General features: G+C 36.8%; 1 protein-coding gene across 1 annotated transcript in view; it reads left to right on the top strand.

Annotated features, from left to right (window-relative positions):
- Nucleotides 1-16,825, top strand: part of RUNDC3B (RUN domain containing 3B) — a 57,352-nt gene that overhangs the window by 21,306 nt on the left and 19,221 nt on the right. The window contains exons 4-8 of the mRNA XM_075419414.1: nt 202-287; nt 3,995-4,084; nt 7,183-7,263; nt 8,598-8,766; nt 14,974-15,131. Coding sequence (XP_075275529.1) covers nt 202-287; nt 3,995-4,084; nt 7,183-7,263; nt 8,598-8,766; nt 14,974-15,131 — 584 coding nt within the window. The remainder of the gene's footprint in view (nt 1-201; nt 288-3,994; nt 4,085-7,182; nt 7,264-8,597; nt 8,767-14,973; nt 15,132-16,825) is intronic.

Genomic DNA, 16,825 nt, shown 5'->3' with positions numbered 1-16,825 from the left:
TAAAGTTTAATTGTAAGGATGCATTTTCTACTTCAGTTATTACTATCAATGAAGTACATCTTCGCAACAATTTCTGTTTAGTGGTAATTTTGTTAATCAGTTCCTTTCACCCAGGTAAATCAACTGTATTTGTTTTCAGATGTAAAAATAAGTGTTTCATTCTATAATACTTAAATATTTGATATCTGTTTCTTCTTGCAGGGTCGAGCCTGGATCAGAGTAGCACTTATGGAAAAGCATTTGTCTGAATATATTTCCACAGCTCTGAGAGACTTCAAAACGACCAGGTCTCTAAGACTTTTATTTTTGCAATATTTTAGCAAATGTTACTTACATGAGGGACTTGGGTTTGGTAGTGAATGTTCCACTTACTTTGTATAGGAAAGAATGTCACTAGCAAAAGAGCTGTAACCTAGTAAAAGGTATCTGGAGTTGGTATCAATTGATTGGATTTTAGCATGCAAAATTGAGTATCGATTTGTGATTTTAAAAATGTTGAAATAAGTCTGTAGTTCTTGAAAGGTCAAAAGAGAAAAAAGACCTCTCTAAAGAAGGAACAAAGCCCTAGACACTCAGTAAAAAATAATTTTTGTAGAAACTTTTCCTGAAGAAGGAAGGAAGAGAATTCCAGGAACGTTTTTGAGAAATATAGAAGAACAGAATTTAGTGATCGGGCATAGCTAAGATTCTTGATGTAATATGAAAAAAGTGTAACAGATTTTTGTTGTACCTTCTAATGGTAAAAGGTGTTATGGACAAGAATGTGCTTTGTGGTAGAAAATACTCTGGCAGTTTTGGACTGATTCTAGATAATGTGATTATTATATGATGCTTTATCCTGTAACAAGTGTGTCTTGTAGATTTATGATGAAGTCATCTGAATATGAGTGAGTCTGTAATATGTTATGGTACCTCATGTTGAACTCTAAAAGTTTTAGACATACTAAATGGGCTAGTTCAACAATAAGAATTATAAGATTTTCCCTGGAAGGACTTCTGTTCATTTAGAATATTGTTTCTGTTTGTAATACCATTTGTCCACAGATCTCCATATATTTTGCCAATATTATGGTGACTTTGAAACACATCTAGGTAAACATCCCATTATGTTGAAGTTTCCAATCCTGCCATCTTTATTTTACCCAGATTTGCTTGCATTTACAGTAGACAAGAGGCTCATAAAACAAAGATTTCTGGAAAAGATTTACTCATGTTACCTCAAACTGAAAAGTCACTTGGGTTTTTGAGGGGGAGATGAGGAAGAAGAGGAAGGTCACAAACTATGTAGTTAAGTAGTACGTTCTTTGTCCCTGTTTGCTAGTGCGGTTTGTTTGCTAGTGCGTAATGGTGATATTATTTTATTAGCAGTTTCAAATTCATTTCTTTGAACATATTAAAGTCTAATATATTTGAGTGTTCTTTCAGTGGTGTAGCTTTTGGAAACAACCTCTCTTGCGTTCCAAACATAGTAAGTGCAAAGTTTGTTTTGAAGTAATATTTGAAATACATCTAATGGAAGTAGAAGTTAGTTTCAGATCTTGGTAGTGTGGATTTTAAATCCACTAGCAATAATGGGCACTCTCTTTTCCCATGTGGATTTTGGATACCTGATAAGTGGCCTGATTTTTTGGTGATGCTTTGAATCATATATTTAACATTTTAAATTATGTATTGTGCTGTATGTATATTTAATAATTATTTATATAACTATAAATATAATATGTTACACATGCATGTATGTAGAATATGAGTTTCAGCTATCATACTACTAGTGCTTTTTAAACCTCGCTGTTGTGTTTAGGTGCCTGATCCTTAGGGATAGTCCTTTAATGAAGGACCATGTTATTAAGTGCTGGATCTGCATATTACTCTTGGAAGGGTGTTCCAAATGCGACATATTTGAAGCCCATTGACTCTTCAGTCCTGCTTAGATTTCAGGGAGCATCTGGACAATGCTCTTAGTCACAGCTTAGTTTTAGGCTGTCCTGTGAGGAGAAGGGAGTTGGACTCGATGATCCTTAGGGGTCCTTTCCAATTTGAGGTGCGCTAGGAGTCTAGGAGAATTATTTTTCCTAACAAATTGGTCAGCACAGACTCTTGAATTAAAGCAGACTGTTCTGTTGTGACATGTCAACTTCATAGCACTGAAAGAATATTTGTGAGTTTTCTGAGGGGACTGTTATTTTGACTGGATTACTGTAGCTGGTTTAAGAAGTAGCCACTGACAGGCTAGCATCTGTAACTCACCGTTAAAAGTATGCCCTGCCTTTTTGTGTAATTACTTCCTAGGCACCATTTTACAAGATAAACTGGACACTGCACAAATTGGTACCTGGCAGGGATTTTAGAAATGCCAGTGAAATGGTTTGTAATCAGCTTGCACTGGGAGCATTGCTGTTGGTTCTCAAATAACAGTAACTGTACTGAGTCAGACCGTAAAGTCCATCTAGCTCAGTATTCTGTCTCAGTCAGTGGCCAGTTTAGCCTCCTGGTGCCCTTCCTGAAGTCAGAGGGTAGAGAGCTGAGTCTGTACATCATAGTCTCAGTGTCAGGACTATAATCTCTGTCTTCCCAGAGGAAGTCTTCCAGATTTCTTGCTTCTGCTGAGAACATCCAAGGTCTTGGACAACTTGTTTCCTTACAGCAAATGGATGTCTCTTACAAAACTGCAAAAGTGGGACTTCTGACAGTGTTCATTATAACAAAGCTCAATCTTTGGAGCTGTGCCCCAAAATGTGTCTTTGCTGGATGTTCACCATGCAGCCCGTTCGAGCTCTCACTGAGCCATCCCAATGCTTTCATGCAGTTCTTAAAACAGATGGAGCTTTTGGTAGGACAGCATTGCTGGTATTTGTCTGAAAGATAGGTTGAATTCAATGATCTGGCACATTCTTGCAATCATATGTTGCTGGAATGTATAGGTGGACTGTGCATCTTGATTTCTGGTAAGTGACCTTTCAACCTTGCCTTTGGTGTACTGAACAGCTCTTGGTTTCCCTGTTTCCATATGTAATGCTCAGGTGAATTCTAGTGACCTTTCTGCCTCTGCTTCTACAAAGAGTACTTTAACACAGAAATTAAAGTTGTGTGCTACTTGGCTGAACAGGCCAAATGCCGTTTTGCAAGGCCATGCATGGCAATGGTGGGTCCTATTCGTCTGCCCTGCGCCTGGAATGTTTCTGTCTGGAAGTAGCTTCTGTGGTATCTGGGAGGAGAAAATTAGAATAAATGGGAGAGAATGGGGAGGTGGTGAGGGAATACAGATTTTAAAATTGTTGCTGTGTTGGTCACTGTTTTCAAGCAGCCATCATAAGTCTGCGTGTACCAGGGTATGTGAAGTATATTTTGAGATCAAGGCATGGAGTTTTAAAACTTTGGCGAACAGGTGTTTTACAATAAAAAATAGTGTTAAGAAAACACTCTTTCTTCAAATAATGAAAATTTTAAATCTTGGAATAACTGGATGCAGCATGTATCTTCCCAGCATGCAGTATTTTAAGAAAAAGTATGCTACCTGGGCAATAGCTGATTTGTGAAAATATTTTTTTAAAAATTACTAAATACTAAGAATAAAGAGTGAATGTTGAACTTTAAAAGAGCCTGCAAGTACAATTATGAGAGAGAATTTTTTTTTTCATACAATGGAATAATTGGGTTTTTTATGTACATGACAAAAATTCTTCATTTCAGCAGTAAAGTATAAGATATCTTCATCATTTTCATTGCATTTTTTCCATGTTCAATTATTTCTTAGGGCTAATATTGTAAATTCTTTTTGCTTCTGTCTGAATTTTTATGTGCTCTAAGATTGTGATGTTTTGTGCTGTGGAGTCTATTGGTTTGCTTTATTTGAAATGAAATGTGAATGCCCCTGGGGTTTACATGAGTTGTTTTTATTTAAACTGTATTTCTTTAGTTTTCTGGTAACTATGAAGAACATGTTATTATTTGAGAGAAAATGGTATTAACTGAACTAATTTCTTTTTTATTGAAGGAGATTTTATGAGGATGGAGCAATTGTTCTTGGTGAAGAAGCAAATATGCTTGCTGGTATGCTGTTGGGACTCAATGCAATTGATTTCAGGTATTATATTTGCATGCTTCATAACAAAATGCTCAGGGAAAGTACTTATAAATCAATGCATTATGGAAAACATTGTCAGATTCCTTGATAGCTTGAGAGATGATACTTACGTGGGGGAAAAATGGGGAAGGGGAGAGAGAGACATCTTGAAGGGCTCTTCTAGATAAGAACAGAGTTAGGCCATAGTTTATATAGCTGCATGATTACACAGTCTGTCTTTCAGGTATCAAAATCCTGAAAGCAATCATAAGTGTAATTGCAGAAGATATATCAAACCCATTAAGTGAAGCTTACAGTCAATTGAGTCTTTTAAAGGTATTTTTAAACTGAAAGAAAAACTGTGTAATTAAGTACATGGTTATGCCCTGGTACTGAATGACAGCATTGTAACTGCATATGTAGAAGGTCTATGTACGTTTAGCAGTTCTAGGTTTTGAAGGCTTAACCTACAAATGACCATTTAATACTAATTTGTGTTATAATTCACTGCAGCCAAACTGCAAAGTATCATCAGATTACATAAATTTACCTTTGCAATCTCTAGCTAGACTTTTGTGTGCTTGTTAAATGATTAATTTTGTGTTTTGGGGTAATGAAGGTGCAACCACACAACCTAGATAATATAAAAAACATCTTCGTGTATATATTGAAAAAAATTTTTTTGAAATAGATGTATATAAAACATCAGTAAGGTATAAAGGCTACAGTGCATATGAAAAAATCAAACCTGGCTGATGCAAGGCCCTGTTAATATGCTTGATTGAACCCACCTAGCCTCATACAGAGCCACCGGGGAAGGGTTTCATAATACAGCATAGGGAAAAGGAGAGTGATGATGCTTTTCTCCAACCTCTTGTAAAGTGCACTGTTAATATTTACCCTGCAGCAGCATTAATGCTTGTCACAAACCAGTTTAGGAGATAAACTGGCAGAAAACAGCACATAGTGTCACTGGATGCACTGACTGACTGACTGTTGCCAAAAGGCCTTTGGAGATTTATTCCTGCTTATGTACCCTTACCCCAGTTTTGAGGCTTGTTTGACCCTTCTGTGAGCCAGCTTAACTTGTTAAAGAGTTAAAAAAAAAAAACATACCTAGTAAGAAGAAGGCATAGTTCTTTTGCTGTTAGCTGGTTTGCTTCACAGAAGCATCCTATTAGTGGCAGAGATGATGGGACCATAAGGCTTAGAGAAGAGAAGGCATAAAAAGGATTGAGTAATGTCTTCCCTTTCTGGTGGCAGTAAGCATTTAGTTCAGCCGCCTGTGGAACTGCAACTGGATGCTAAAGGGGAAAAAACCCTAAAAATTCAGGTCTTCGTGGCTGAGTTATGGAATCAGATTAAGTGCAAATACCACTGTAAGGAGGGGAAAGGGAATATCTGGCTGGAGTGTAAAAAAATAGAAAAAGAAAGAAAAAACGGGGAAATAGAGGTTGAAAATGCAGGATAGCTTCTTTTGCCAGCACTTACTCATTAGATTGGCTTAACTGCATCCTCAGCATATGTTCTGCGGGAACGGAAGTGTGCTGCAGGATGATAAGAGAGCTAGCCTTGTGTATAGAAAATTCAAATCGTACCAGACTTTATTAGTTTAAGCTTTACAGTATGTGAAATTAAACTCCTTCTGTATTAGCACTATACTTGGAAGGACTGTAGCTATGCATGAATAAGAAACATAGCAAGAGTAGGTCTGCAGTGTGTAAATTCTCCCATAAATTATCATCAGTTGACTATGTTTGTCTCGTGTAAGCCTCAGTGGTACATACTACTCTGTGAGAGCTTAGTTGTATGAGTGTGGTTGTTCTTCCTTTGTCCTCTGATTTCTAATATAAGCATGTTTACAGGTATCTGTTAATAATATTCAGAACGATGATTGGTTCTCGTTGGAGACATTTGAGTTTTGGTCAATGCAGCTTTTAAGAACCTAGAAATTCTCTCAGCAAAATAGGAACATAGTGCTACAGGAGTATTTCTATTATGCCACATATAATTCATAGTATCGTGGTTTGAATGGCTCAGAAGTTGTAGCCATTCTTTGCATGTTCTATTTGAGATTTTTTTTTCCGTTCAAACAGTCTTTTATAAATGTTGACCGGCTTATCTATGTGGAACTGTAAATAAGACTTTGGGATGGAAATGGGGGAACCCAGGTGAGAATAAAATCTAATCCCCCCTCCCCTCCCCCCAACAGTGTGGAATTATGTATCTACTTAAAATAATTGTGGTTTTGCAGGGGTGTTTTTTCTTGTTTTCTTTGCTTTTCTTTTCTTAGAGCAAAAGAACCCTTCAGATGTACTTCCCAAATACTATTAAAGTGACTGCACTGTCAAAAATGGCACTGTGCAGTTAAGTTAGCAAAAGCTGTGTCTTACTAGAATCTGTTTTTTGATGGCAAAGATAGGAGGAGTGAGGAATATGAGCCTTGTGAAAGCATAATTAATTTTGTCACTTCTGTGATAATTAAATGTGATTCAGATACAATCTTTTATATCCAGTACAGAAAGAACACAGTGTAGATGAGAGCTTTATAAAGCTACAGCCATTTAAAAACATTTTCTGAAAGTTAGTATCATTAATGTTCCTCATCTTCCTGCAACCCAGCACCAGAAAGTATCTGATGGAGAATGACTGAAATATTTTTGAGAACGGATTTTAGACTTAAAGTTAGTAGCGTGGTGCACTCTGGAAACACTTGAAATGAGCTTAAATACTGAAGATTCTAAGCTGATCCATAGCTCTTCTGTTTCTCTTGCTTCAGCTAGCTTTTCTTTTCCTGTTATTCCCTTGCGATCCATCTGTCTTTTCAGAATAAAAGCAAATATTTAAAAATTAGGGTTTGTACCACTTGTCCTGATCAGTTCCCTGGAATGTGGAATTTTTGTTTGTTGTGGTTTTCATTATCCTGTAATATGCTCAGTGCCTCCCATTTAATATTAAACAGTCTAGCTTGGCTGAGTAGGGTTTCCATGTTAAAAGGTCTAGGCCTTTCTTATTACCAAAAAATTAAGAAAAATCAAATTTCACTTTGGTAACATTCAACTGTCACTGTCATTTAATTTTCTTGTTATAAGCTTATCATTGTTTCTCTGTTTTATCAGTTTTTGTCTGAAGGGTGAGGGATTGGATGGCAGCTTTCCAGCTGTCATAGATTATACACCGTACTTGAAGTTCACCCAAAGGTACTTTTTATCTTTACACTGCTTTTTAAATTCTATTTCATTGGCGAAATTTTACTTTATACTGGACCTCTTACTTTTCGTTCCACATTCAAAATAATATCTGAATACAAACCTGTACACTCAGCTACCTTTCTCTTTCAGGCTGGTGGAACTGTTACATGACTCACCAGAGTGAGTCATGCTAACTTTGTTTACTTGGATTAGAATCACAGTTCAGCAGGGAACAAATTTTTTATTTCCTCTGAAGATCAGAGAGCAAGTTGTCCTTTCTCTTGGGCCTTTTCTGTGTAGCCATAAACTTAAAAGTAGTTATTTTGTAAATAAAAATTATATATGCCCTGGTAAATGGTAAGATATGACAGATAAGCAGTATGCAGTATGAGCAGTTAGCACATAATAGAAAATCATGAGCATTTGTGTATATAATCTGACCTTCCAGCTACATTTTACTCCTCTGATCAGCTGTATGATTAATAATAAAAAGAATGATCGCTATCTAACAGATCAGATAGCGATTTGGCATCTCCAAAAGGCATGGAAATTAATGGGATGTGTTGTACTGTTAGTTTTGCCGAAATGAAGGAACCAGTTGGGAGTTAGGAGTAGTCTTGAAGATGTACAACTGAACATCCTAGTTACTCTCTTGAAGTTCTTACTAGCTTACATGTTAACAACAAATTGCATGATTCAGTTAAAGTAGAATTTGCATCATGGCAGGATCCTGGGGTTGCAGGAATCACTACTTAAAAAACTAGTAAATGCTGTTTATGCAGTGGAAAGCATAGCTGTAAGGGAAGATTTCAAATTGGTATTGGGGTAAATTAAAATTTTTGGTTTTGAGACAGATGTCTGAATTCTTTGGCATACATTGATTCTGGATGATATGGAGATATTTTAACAATGAATCTGCATGCTATGTAAGGAGATACTTATGTTCTCTGCAATAAAAGGCACATGGTCTTTGTTATAACCATAACTATACATTCTCATTAAAATTTAGCATGGTCTAGCATAATGACAATCAGTTTTTTATTTTTCTGCTTTTTTAGAAACAAATAAAATCTATTTTAAGATACTACTCTTTGTCCTGAATTTATGAAGGAACAATTAAGTCATCACTTCCTTAGATAGTGTATTATGATTCTTTAGGTGGCTGTACAAATAAAAGCTTGAAATATAAGTTGTGTTTGGTGATCTGTCCTATCCCAACACTTTGATAATTTTAGTTTACAGAGCTTTAGATATCTTCAAGATCTGTGGTGTTTTAATATGAAGTGGAATTTGTATTTTAACAAACACAGATTTTCACTTGGCTAATAAATACAATCCTTCAGTTCTGACAGCATCAGCAGTGATGAAGAAGAGCTAAGAACGCTGGGCAGCAGTGGCAGTGAAGGCAGTACTCCAGAGAACATTGGTCCTCCTTTCATCACAGATGAAAACAGTTGGTACAACAAATGCAAAAGGGTAGAACAGAAGTACCGGCTTGCGTTGGAACAGAAGGTAAAAGATCAGATTTGTGTGGGGATGATGGAGCCAAAGCTCATCACCAGCCAACTGGTGACATACCCATTTAAGTAAAGGCAGAAAAAGATACTAAATATTATTTAGCTTCTTGTAAGTGGTCTTAAATTTTATAATCCTTAGATGTCTAAGTATCTTTGCTCATTGATTTGAGGGGAAAAGAGGTTTGGGGAGGGGGAGGAGGACAATAACGATAATAATTCAGAAATCAGATTTCACAATCTAATGTAGAAGCTTTGACTTCTTTTTCCAATCTCATAATTACAGGCAGCGTATCTCTGAAGCTGTTAGGTTGCGAGCTTGAAGCAAACACGATTGTCCACATGATTTTGCTCTTCCTTAGAGGCCATAGAATTTTACTGATGTAGATGGACTGCCAGTTGAAGGCTTTTATAATGATAGTGATGTTAAACTTCATCATTTAGTCTTACAGTAAACAAAAGTGGTCAGCAAAGTAATCGTTGTAGGAATGAAAAGCAAAACTATCTTCTCAGTGATACTGAGATGGGTTTTTAGAAAATAGATAGTTTTAAGATCTACTTCAAGTTAGAATGGGAAAGAGGAAAAAAAAAAAGAGTGTGTTTGTATTTGATGTTAATAATGTAGGTGACATATTGAATGTTATTATAGAAACCAAAGGTAGGTTCTCCTTCTGCCACCCAAAATACTGTAAGTTAAAGGTGAAGTGAAATACATGTCCAAACTTTTTAGTATTTTTAAAAGCAAGGTGCTGTCATTTTTTCATACCAGCATATTACAACTACAGAGACAACAGTGCGTATTAGCTAGTCGGAGAAAGAGGAGGCAAGACTGTTTATAGACACTGAAGAAATAATGCACAGAAAAAGAAAGGAGAGGTCAGGAAAAAAGAAAGGGAAGAAAAATGAAAGACAAAAGGTTAATGTTTTTAAAGAACTTAATTAGTATTTTTAGTATTCTTTTTTCATAATGTCAGAATTTGATTTTGGTGAAACTCTGAACACAGTAAACCATATGAAAGGCTGGAATTACATAAGGGTGCTTGGAGATGCCCTTAGTTTAGGGCATTAGAATCACAGGATTATCTCTCTGCCTTTCTAGTTTTTATCGTACTGAAAAGAAACAAGGTTTAAAAAAAAAAAAAAAGAAAAAAAGAGATGGGCAGATGGGATCTAGAATGGATATTGTGCCAGCTGGGACTCGTAGTACGTTAACTGTGGCCCATGTCCTGATACTAACTCATTTAAATTCTGAGAATGATCGTTGGCATGGTTTTGGCCTGGGACAACTAGCACTCTCCCAGATTATTTGAGGTCATGGTTTGTGAAGTAGTGATGATTCCAGGTAACCAGTATGACCTCAGACATGGTCCTTTGGAACTTGAGGTTTAGTATAGATATAGTCAGAGTGAGAGAGCATACCTGTGAAGGAGTCCTGGCTATGTTCAGTTTATTAGGGTAAATGTAGCTATGGATTGCTAAATGTCAGTCTTAATATGGAACGGGTAGAACCAAAGTTGGTTTACTTTAATGCATGTGAGAGAACCTAGTTAAAGTTTTTCCAAGTAACAGTGAAAAAGTCAGGCTTACTGTGGGATGATAGATGTTAGAGGTATTTTTAAAAAATATATACACAATTATTTATTTTCCATTTTGAGTCCCTTAGACTTCCTGTTTTTGAAATATGACCATAAATGTTGGCATCCAGGTTGCTGGTACAATCTTCTCAGGCAGTGTGGTATCACTTTTCATATGGAAAGCACTTGTGTTACTTGGGGCTCTCTCTGGTACAGATGACATTTTCCCTGCTTTTGTAAACCAAAGTGTGCCATTCAAAGGGAATATCTTCAAATATATAAATAAAATTAAAACCTTTCCTTCCCCTCCCCAGCAGTCTTTGAAGCACAGGAACGTATTCAAGACAGCATTTCATCCCTGTGTCCAGACAAAAACATAGGATCAATTTGAAATCCACTCTTCCTCCCTCCTCTCCGCCCCCCCGCCACAAATTGTAAAATATTTTAGAGTTTAATGAGGAAAGTGTCGTCAGCTCTGAAGAAGCATTGAAGAGAACAAAACAAGTGGATGTTTATTTTTCTTGGTACATCCAGGTGGTTCATTTCCAAGGGTACTCCATGAAGGATACTCTGTTAAAGTTGTGACAGACATCTGTAGAAACAATATTGAAACATGGTGCCCAAAACCACTAGCCAGAATCGCTAGGAAGCTTTACATCTGCAAAAGCACCAAGATCGTCAGTGGCTGTAACAGCAAATGGAAGTTTTTGTTTATTCACGAGCCTAAGATCCAGAAACACTTCTTCTCCATGGGAAGTTATTCGCTGATCTGATACTGAGTATTTCAAATTTTTGAGCATTACTATTTTAGTAAGTTACATTGTGCCTTGTAGCAATCTCGTAATGAACTGCCAACTTCTGTAGTCAACTAATGTAGGGGTGAATTCAAGTTGGTTTTATGATAACTCTTTGAAACTTTGGTGTATTTAATGCAATTTGCAAAACGAGAGCTACTGTGACAGCTGTTGACACTTTCCTAATTGTCCTTTAGAATGCCTACTTCACAATTGCAGCAGCAAAATAACTTTTTTATTCCCACAGACAGAAAGTTTTCCATTGTCTAATTCTCATTTGGGATGTGCCTGCCAAATTTTTATATAATTCGCTTCAACTATACTACACCTGTTCTATTGTAACTTGAACAAAAGAGCATTCAGAGGTTAGATGGACTATGGAATAGAGCTCCTTTCCTGAGTGTTTCTCTCCTTTCCTTTTCAGGGTGTTTGTCATGGCAATAAGTTGCAGCAACAATTAAGTTGCACACAATGCAGTAGGTACAAGTTAATCAGAGACAGAGTGTGTTCTTTCAAACAGAGGAGCTTTCTGACATTCTGTGTGTTGGAAAACTGTATGTTTGTGACAAGAAGACCAAGTCAAAAATAATGTATTTTTAGTAACTGATAGATCCTGCTTTTTGCTCTATTGTCATTCACTTTGTGCAAACAAAGATAAATTCCTTTTGTGCCTCCTAAATAAGTGTCTGTACTGCAATCTTTAATAGCACAGGTGAATGATGTTTACCAGGGTCACAGTATGACAAGCGATTGGATTGCAGCTAGCATAAAGGTATCTGTATCTTCTGAGTTGTCTGAATGGTTGGATAGGGTCAGGCATTATTTTGGCAAGGTAAATCCTAGCATTGCTTTATTCAATCAACAATGCTGTGCTGGTTTAGACCAAGAGTCCTTGGTTATCTTACTATCCTATCTTGAATACTTGCCCAAACTAGATGTGGAGGGAAGAATAAAAACAACGCAAATATATATGTGCTGTTTTTGCTCTAATACTTTCTTAGCCAATGCATATCAGCTGAAGGACTTCCTGAAGCTGATAAGGTTTGTCTGTTTCGTAACCCGTGATGGATCTCTCTTCCAAATACTTGTCAAATATCCCCTTGACCCCACATTAATTTTTAGCATCCAGACTATTTTTTTGGCAAAGCTTTCTGCCTATCTACCATCTGTTGTGTGAAAAGCCACCTCCTTTTCTGTCTTTTGAATCTGGCTGCTACTAGCTTGATTTCATGGTGCCTGGCTCTTGCATTTTAAAAAATGATAAACAGTCGCTTCTTTCCTGTCCTCTCCAGGCCATTCTGGAAATATGATGTGTTTGTCTTTTCCAAGTTGTCTCTTGTCCAGATTAATGAGTCATAGTTTACGCATTTGTTACTTGCATGGAAGTTATCCCTTCCCTATTTGGGAATGATGTAAAATGTTCCCTTTTGTGTACTGTTTATATTGGAGTTTTATACGCTTTCACTAGCGGGATGATGCATCTCCCTGTCATTATAGATAGGGGAAAAATTTGTAAAGTGTTTGTTTGATGTTTCTGGGAGGCAGGAAATTTATGCATGTCCTAATGCATCATTTAGTACTTCTAAAGCGCTACTGTTGTGGTTTAACCCAGCAGCTGGCAGCTAGGACCAGACAGCCGCTCGGTCATTCCTCCCCCGCGACCCACTGGGATGGGGAGGAGAATGGACAAAAAGTAAAACTTGTGGGTTGAGATAAAGACGGTTTTGTAAGACAACAAAGGTAGGAATAACAATAATAAAGATTATGCAAAACAAGATACACAGTACAGTTTTTCTCACCGCCCGACAACTAATTGCGCAGCCAGTCCCCAAGCAGTGATCATGGATTTCACGGAACTCTCAGAACTCATGGAACTTGCTGATTCCTGCTCCCTGGCCAGCCCCCGTTCATACACTGAGCATGACGTCTGTGGTGTGGAATATTTCCACTGGCCAGCTTGGGCTGGCTGCCTGGCTGTGCTCCCTCCCAGCTCCTGCACACCTGCTCATTAGATGAACAAGCGAGTCTGCAAAGAGTCCTTGATTTCACAGCAAGGACTCAAAACATCAGTGTATTATCAACATTCTTCTCATACTGAATCCAAAACACAGGAGCTACTGGGAAGAAAATTAACTCTATCCCAGCTGAAACCAGGACAGCTGTAAGAGCTCCAAGGAGTACGTTAACAGTCAAGATAACAGTAACATTTGATGTAGCAGAACTAGGCATATTGAAAAGCTCTCAAGATTCCTTGGAACTTGTACTGAGACTAAAATTAGTTCCTATGAAATATAAATATATCCAGTGGATAGAGTTGTATGTAATCACAGAATCACAGAATAGTTGTGGTCGGATGGCACCTCTGGAGACTGTTGTTCCCTGGTCAGGAAAAGGTAGACTAGAGCCAGGTTGTTCTGTTGGGCTGTGAATATGTCAAGGATGCAGACTCCCCAGCCTGTCTGGACAACCTGTTCCAGTGTTCATTTAAAAATAAAAGAAAAAATTACTAAAAAGAAAAAAAAGGGGGGTTTTTTCCTACATGTGAATAGTTTCCTGTATTTAGGTTTGTGCCTGTTGCCTCTTTCCAGTAGATACCACTGGAAAGAGTCTGACTCCATCCTCTTTACACCCTCCCATTAAATATTGGTATACACTGATACGATTCTCTTCCTCCTCATCTTCCCTCCAACTCTACTGAGCAATCCCAGCTCTTTCTGTCTCCTCTCATATGAGAGATACTCCAAAGCCTTAATGGTCTTTGTGGTGATGAATTATATTAATAGCATTTTACTAGCAGCTAATGTGAAATCTGTTTTCTTACTCAACAGGACTATATCTGTTCTGTGTCTACAAAAAATACCTTTATTAATTTTTTTTTTTTTATGTGGGCACCTATGGGAGAGTTATACATTTTTCCACAGGCTTCAAGGAATGTACAAAATTTTATACAGTTTAGACTTACTGTATCTGGCTTTACCTAAGACTTGATAAGAAATTACTAGCATCTGACATACTGGGACTCTGCTTGAAGGAAAAAAAAAAGGAATAGCTGCTTAGTGATGTAACTAGATGTGTAATTTGTGAATATACTTTGTGACCAGCCTGCCATCACAGCTGCTGTTGAATACTTACATTGTGGATATTTCTAAATGACTAAGTAGTTGGAGTGTAATTAGCACTGCCTCATATCTTTTATAGTACCAGCTGGAAAAACGATGACATAAACGCATATGCACATTCCAGTTGTACATGTCCAATATTACTAAAAGTGACGTTCACCAGTTGCCCTACCTTATGCTTTACTGTAGATGAGTATTTATTTCAAGAACTTTCTCCTTTGTTGTTTTAATGTGTGATGTGGTATTGCAGTTTTCAGAGGAACTTTAAAATAATGTTGGATTTTTAAAATAATATTCTGGATCGCTTTCATTAACTGTACAGATTCATATAGGTGCATTTACTCTTGTCCTTCTTACGCAATTTCTAATATCCTATATCTGTTAAGTTGTGGAGTTCTGATCTTTTTCTTGTACTAGTGACTCTTCTATGTTCTCGAAAAATGAATTAGTGTTTCATGCTGGTGGCATTCCTATCTCATTGTTTCATCCATTATTCTATTCCTCCACAGGAATATAAATAAGTACATTATTTTTTTGGTACGTATTAGGAAACATCATACTAATCTTAATTCAATTTACTAGTCTGTTTAAAAATTAAAAAAAATAAAACTGCAAAAAAATCAGAGCAGAACTGTATATATCTTGAACCAGAAAAATGTGAACATACATAATGGGAAGTTTTTTTGATAGTGTGTTCTTTAAACACTTGTGTTTCCAGGGTTACCTTGAAGAATTGGTACGACTCAGAGAAAACCAGCTATCTGAATCTGTCTCACAGAATAAACTGCTGTTACAAAGAATTGAAGATATGGATCTAGCCCATAAAATGGAGAAGGAACAGCTGGAATATATCATTGTGGAACTGCAAGACCAGTTGTAAGTTAGTAAAATGGAGAAACGTCATTAGAGCAGTATTACTTAACTAATTTAACTTATTTATCTATACACCATGAAGAACTTCTGGTTCTGTGGAAATGAGTCAAACTTCTTAAAGAAATAGATATATTTTAGCTTTTTTTTTTTCCTGACAAGGCTTATATTCAGAAATGGGTCCCCTGAAAACTGCAGTAGTGTAAGAGAGAATAGTTCTGAAATAAATTTTTATTTTTAGATCTGAAATAGCTTACAGTAAACTTGCTTAAATTTTTAAAACATTTTTATAAAATGTTCTTTGTATTTTATTACTTCCAGCTTCAAGACTACCGTTAAAAGAAATATTGGAAGCGGCTTCCTTTTTAACACTATTTTTAAAATGTTAGGCAGGAGAGGATAAAGAAATATTTATTTTCTTTGTATAGATTCTATTTTATTTGCGTGTGGCTCAGACACATCAGAAGTTCATCTGATAGCCCTAAAAATATGCAAACTGATGAAACAGTTTGCTACTCGCCCTTTCCACAATGCGAGGCAAAACGCTAAAACAACAGGAGAAGGCTTATTTTTTTAATAGCGTGTGTGACTCCTAATATGATAAACATTCATGTGTTTTATCATCCTTACATAGGTTATCCTCCCATCCCCGTCAGTTGCGTAGGGACATACTGTCCTTTTGCAGAGACACTCCCTGGTAATGTTTAATGACTTAGCTAGATAGATGGAAGACTTGCTGTGTTAAATTGCCACGAGACTGCTATAGTATGCATCTGCAGCAATTGTGTGTTCTGTTCTGTTCTGTTCATAACAAATATAAGATAAATTATTTTACCTTATATCTGGAGTAATTTATATGTGTCTGAGCCCTGAAGTAAAATGGATGAAGAGAATATAAAGATGACTTTGGGATACGTTGGTTCCCTCTGCCTAATGTCTCACAGAGACACCACCCAGAAGGGTCTTGTCTATGCAGTAAAAAGTAATTCTAGCCTGTAAACAAAGCTCTCCCCCCATCTTGTGATTTTATTGCCAATGCTTGAAATGGATTTTATGGAAATCCTCACGAATACAGCATTTTCATTTTATGTGTGCCAATTTCAGAGTTGAGGAAGAAAAAAGATGTTTTTCCAAGTCTCTTTTCTTTTTTTTTCCTCTTTTTCTGATTGCCTGTAAGCTTTTGAGAGATACCTGTTCTTGAGTTCTTTTCTGAATTTACTGATATAGCTAATGATTCATGTTATATTTCTTTGGCCTCCCTGATTATTTGGGGGAAGTGGGGGGAAGGTGTGAGCTCATTTAAACCCACTCTGATACTTGGAAATTTTGAATGTTCAAACTTGCTGTTAATTTTTAGCTGAGCTTTATGCAATCAGACTGTTCTAAAGATCTCAGTCTTTGGGGTTTGATTTTGTTTGCTGGCTTTCCTATGTAAAGGCTCAAATCGTGGGGCAGTTTCTGTATCTTGGCTGTGTGTTCTTGTATAGCTGTTTGTGAGACACTGCAGTCAGGAGCCTGGACTACACTAGATATTTGGAGAAAGGTATAATTTTGCGTTGTTATTGCTGTGAATGTAGTGTGCCTGCCAGATGAACTCTTCTTGAAGTGTGTTAGGAACTCATAGTTTCTTACTGGTGAGAGGGAAGGTAAGAAATATTCCTAGCAGGTATCTGATAGTCAACACCACTCATAATGAACTT

The sequence above is a fragment of the Opisthocomus hoazin genome, chromosome 4 (genome assembly GCF_030867145.1).
Source record: "Opisthocomus hoazin isolate bOpiHoa1 chromosome 4, bOpiHoa1.hap1, whole genome shotgun sequence".
NCBI classification, from domain to species: domain Eukaryota; kingdom Metazoa; phylum Chordata; class Aves; order Opisthocomiformes; family Opisthocomidae; genus Opisthocomus; species Opisthocomus hoazin.
This window is presented reverse-complemented; position numbering and strand designations above follow the sequence as displayed.